This window comes from Morone saxatilis, unplaced genomic scaffold (genome assembly GCF_004916995.1).
Source record: "Morone saxatilis isolate NCDOM2014 unplaced genomic scaffold, NCSU_SB_2.0 Contig12, whole genome shotgun sequence".
Taxonomy (NCBI): domain Eukaryota; kingdom Metazoa; phylum Chordata; class Actinopteri; family Moronidae; genus Morone; species Morone saxatilis.
In genome coordinates, this window is record NW_023339674.1 from 26,603,696 (window position 1) to 26,609,115 (window position 5,420).

The 5,420-nt window shown below is 40.7% G+C and overlaps 1 protein-coding gene across 1 annotated transcript in view; it reads left to right on the forward strand.

Annotated features, from left to right (window-relative positions):
- Positions 1-913: 913 nt before the first annotated feature.
- LOC118322307 (cadherin-2-like) overlaps positions 914-5,420 on the forward strand; it is a gene marked incomplete in the record, with an annotated part of 82,098 nt that continues 77,591 nt past the window's right edge. The window contains 1 exon segment of the mRNA XM_035653955.1: positions 914-1,306. Within this exon segment, the coding sequence (XP_035509848.1) occupies positions 1,265-1,306 (42 nt within the window).

Here is a 5,420-nt window from a genome sequence, read left to right on the forward strand (position 1 = left end):
AAGACATAACGAATTGATTCCTCTGACAACAGAGGGACCATTTCACCCAGTATAACAAAACGTGCTTCTGAACAGGATTGCCGACCCTACCTTTAACTTGTGTACCATAAGGTCAGCAAGCTTTACTTCAAAATTAAACTGGATGTTGATAACTTGCCTGCAGAATGAGCAAAATGTGAAACTGCCATGGTAGACTGGTGTGTGTATGTTTTGGTGTGATTGGAATATTACATTTTGGCCCTCTGATCGTACACTTTGATTTTATTAGAGAAACCTGAGTCCCCTCTTTCCTCCTGACCTCTTCAAAGTCAGCAATGAGGAGGAATGATCACCTATACCTAAACCTATATCTCTTTTAATCTCAAATAAAAGCTTGTGCGTGAACGTCAGGGTTCCCACTGTTATTAAGAAATCCATATGCAGGACCTTTACATGAGTTTTTCTTCACAATACAGAATAGCCCTTGCTCACAAACTGTGGTTAGCCATAGGTCATTGTTTATGAGACACTTTTGCATTAGCACGCTTTCGTGGTGCGCTTGGCTGTTTTCACCACAGCCGATTATTCTGCTTTCTGAATAGACCTTTTTCACAGCAGACATTAGGACATAAAATAATAGGATAAAGACAGGTGTTACCAATGATACTAACAAAGGTTCTGTTCCATTTAGTGTTTCTAGTGAGCCAGCTTGCCCCCTGACTCTCAATCAGTATCACTGGCTACACCTGTGGTTACCCTACTATTTCATGTCAAAATGGCTGCTGTGAAAAAGGCTCTATTGAGCTTTCCTCGAACTGTGGCAGTAATTTGGCCACAGCACAGGATAAAATACAATTAAAATGTTCCAGGACAACATAGATTATTTCCAGGATATTTGGTCATTTTAACCCATTCTCCAGGTGTTTCCCTGAAGCTAGTCTCTAAATGTCCAGGTTTTCCAGGGCGCGTGGGAACCCCTAGAACTTGATTATGTGTTTGGTACCATCCACACTGTGTCTGTCCATCCATGAACTGTGTGAGCACGCAGTAGCTCTCCATCTGTGTCCGTTAGAGGGCAGCAGTGAGGTGCGGAGGGGGCCGGCGTTGAGTCAGTCCCAGGCAGGCTGGAGTGCCGCTGAGCCGGGCAGAGCAGACATACACAGAGGAGGGCTGGTGAGGGAGGAAGGAAGGCTGCCTCATGCCGCCGGGGTTTACCGGGAATTAAAAACAAATCTGACGTCCAAACTCTGTCGCTTCTGGTAGGAGGAATTACAACGCAGCAAAAATGCATCTATTTGGGATTGGGATGCTGATGGCGGCTCTGCAGGTAAGATAATATATTTCCAATTTAGCAGCGAGTCAGGCTGCAGATACACAGCGGAACAAACGGACTGGTGCTCCTTAAAGGAGCTAAATGCAACGAAATCTTATCTGCTGCTGCTTCTGTTCGCCTCATTTCACTGGTTTCTCTGCCGTCCTCCGGTAAAACAAGGGCCGACTAAAGCGGCCACACGCTGGCTGCACACTCATTTATCAAGCCGACGAGAGGAACGCACCCGCAGCCGACGGTTCCTCTGTCGGATGAACCACGACTTCAGATGTAATGTGAGGGAGAGCAGAAACAATCCATCCATCCGTCCGTCCCCGGCTAACAGGCTGCTGCCGCCTGTTCCAGCATCTCATCTGTGACACAATTCATGTTGCTTTCTGCTCAAATCACATGCCTGACTTTTGTTGAGCTGTAATCCAGTTCATCCTGACAGAACCCCCCCGATACGCAGCGTTTTCTCTTTTTTCCCCTTGCGGCTGATATCCATTTAAAAAGATGGCAGTTTTATGTGTCCTCTTATAACCGGGCATACACGGTGGAGCAAGGTTTAAGACGTTTTATGTCTTCTCTTATTTGGCTTCCTGTCTGTTCCATAGCTGAATTTATTTCAGGGGTAGATTCTCAAACCCTCCCGGTCCGGCTCCCTGTAACAATTCTATATTAAATGTGGAAATTCGGCCAAAAAAACCCTTCCCCGAGGAGGGAACATTTTGCAGCCCTAGGCGAACTGTAATTGTGCACTGGCTCTTGGCCCGTGTGCGTCGTGAGAATATGAACCTATTGTTAAAGTGGACGTTGTGTGATTGAGATAAAGTGCACCGCGCCGTCTCAAATCCTGTTACCCAGTGGCTCGGCTTTAAATTGCCACATTTTTGAATGGGGTTTGGCGTGCGGGTTCTGAGAGAAAAACAGGATACACAGGGGGCTTACAGTCCAGACTGTGATGTATTTTTGGGCCACCTGCTGTTCAGCCCATTCCCAGAAGTAAAGACTATAACTTTTAAAGGACCATGCCAAAATTTGTCATGGTTTACTAAATCAGGTTTTAAATAGTAGGAGAGAACGGGGTTGGTAGTCACACTGATTACTTATATTTGAATCCCTCAAAAAGTGGCCTTTTAGAAAAATATTTTTTAGTCATATTTGGTGAAACTTTCACTATATCCTGACAGTAGTACATGAGACAGACAATTCTCTGTCTCCTCCTAGTGCTCCTATTGGGATTTACAAGAATTGTAAAGGCCCAGTGTGTAACATTTAGGAGGATGTATTGTCCAAAATTAAGTATATTAGTTAAGTATGTTTTTATTAATGTAATCACTTGAATTGTTGAATATCTACAGCTTCGGCTACAGCTAGCTAGCACGTCCGAGGTCTGACATGTTGAACCGCAATGTTTCTACAGTATATCAGAAAGGATCAACCAAACACTGGCTCTAGATAGGGGCATTGTCCCACGTTGCATTCTGCAACTACACAGCTAACGTTAGATGCCACTAAATCCTACACACTGGAGCTTTAAAAGTTGAATTTCACTGAAATGCGACAACTTAACACATCTCCTGCCACAAGAGAACATAAATAGGACAAATAATTTACATAAGTGCATTTTTTATTGTTCCAACTGGGATTTTTTTGCTAGCGACTAAGCTGACAATCACAAGTTGTAGCCTAGCTAAATAAAACGTAGCTAAACTATAGTTCTTCCTTCTTACTTTTTATTATAAACCTACTGCCTAGAATATAAGCAGAAATGCTCAATATTTACATTTTAATGTAAAAACACCAACACTATTCTCACCTCAAGTTAAGTGCACCTGAAACAACCCTGTAGGTGACTTCTGACCCCAATTCTGAATATTGCGATAACCAACATTTATTTTTTATTTTTTTTAAAGTATATTTTTTGGGGCTTTTTATTTTATTATGTGACAGCTGAAGATAGACCGGAAAGGGGTGCCAGAGAGAGGGGATGACACGCAGCAAAGGGGCACAGGTCGGTTCGAACGCCTGGCGCTGCATCCAAGGATCACAATGATCAGTACATGGGTCGGCAGCTCTACCACTGAGCTAACGGTGCCTAAACCAAAATTTTTTTAACAGAGCTAATGAATGTGACAACCAACCCCAAACCACCCCCCTCCCTACATAAAATGAAACAAAAATCTAATTTAGCAAAATTTAAAGAAAAGCCACTAGCATAATAGAAGACTAAAACATTAAAATCTTACAAACTGCAAGTTCACCCACCTCGTTGCTGACTAATCTTAGATGTCATGTTTTGTTTCCCTCTTGTTTTTTCCAATGAACTAACCCAACGAAACATGAAACTGTTGAAGTATTCAGCTCTTTTGTTGTGCAGTTAAATTTGTGGCAGATTTTAAGTATTGGTGAGTATAATTCCAGTTTTTCCATTGACCTCGATTTCTTTGAATTGACTTTAATCATGTACAGAAATTGAGCCTAAAAATGAATTGGCTACCCATTTTGATAATAGATCAACTGTAAATTGTTTATTGTTCAACTGTACTTGACCGGTAAGTAAAATCCCGAATGCTTAAAATGTTGGAGTTAATAAATTTAAATGGTGTTCTGATGGAACTAACACAGTTTAGTAGTATGAAGTACAGTGTAGAGGGTGCATTATTCAATTTAAAATAGCAGCACACTGCTGTCACGTGGATAATTTGCCGATTATGATGTACATCCTGAGTCTCAAATAGGTTTGGACACCAGCTGATAAAAGCAACTTGAAAGCAGGATTTCAGTGACAGCAGATGTAAGAAAGGTTTTTATCCACCATTTATGTGGAGCAAATTTCAGATAGACGAGGAAACATGCATTTGTCCAGCGGTCAAAGGTTCAGGTCTTGAAATTAAGCCATTTCACCACAATCGTCCTTTTTTTCTCCAAAAAAGCAGAGTCAGTCAACTCCCTTGGTCTGATCTTTATCCCCCTTTACAAGCCTTTTTCTTACTTTTTAGTCCAAGTTTTTAGTTTTTTGAAGACTTTCATCATAAGTTTTCATCATCACTGAAGGCACATGCACTGTATGTAGCTGTGTGATGTGTGATATCAGGTGTGGTGATAGTTAGTATAAGATACGTGAATGGTTTACATGGCTTGCAGATAAACCAGTAAATAGCAAATGGCAGAATATTGCTAAGGTTTCAGGAGATAATGATCCTGGCTGTTCCCTCTGAGCCTGTATTGCAAGAGGAAGAGATGGGTATAGGATGTATGAGTAAGGTTGATTTTACCAAAAGTCTTGGATTACAAAGTTGTAAAGACCTCCGTTTGACCTTTTTTTGTTCCCCTAAAGGGGTTGGTTTATGATCCATTGGTTTGATTGGAGATTTCATGTGCCAGGGCATGACACAGCCCTCCAGGTCTGATCCCTTCTCCGTTATAGCTGGTTTAGTCACGTGACGCTGGCATCTGAACGAAACTGCGTTGTTAGCTTAGACTAGGTAGGTATAGTGCTGTATGTCCTTCCGGTGATGTGTAGTTTTCAAAATGGCCATGGAAGCCTCCATGGACCTTGCCGTCCTTTAATTGCTTAATCAATAATAAAAATCTTGAACCGATATCAAAATTTTTGTTTAATCTCATATATAAATTTTTTTAAAAAAATCTAACTCCTCATATCCCACATTATCTTTACTTAATCCCTTGTGGTATTATTTGTTTCTTAATCTTAAGTATAATATTCCTTATCTTTTATATACATCTGTTGACTGTTCAATTCCATGTTGTATGTTCTTCACTTCCAATTTTGGTAGAACTACATCAACCTGGTAGTTATTGTACATACAGGCACATATCCCTATTTCTAGTCTAACAACTCGTTTTCCTTTCATATGATCCATGTCTGTCACGTGTTTGACTTTACATGCCTACTAAACTGTATAATTATATCAAGTTGTAGAGTGTGCCTCTTTGTCACTTCCCTTTTCACAGCTATTGTGTAAAAATCTCATCAACCATTGTAAACCACTAACCAACCCCTTTAATTTTAACAAAAAAATGTTCAACTTTTTTGTTCATTTACATTTTATTATAACAAGCTGTTTAAGAATCAAACCTTTATCAACATCCAATATCCGATCTC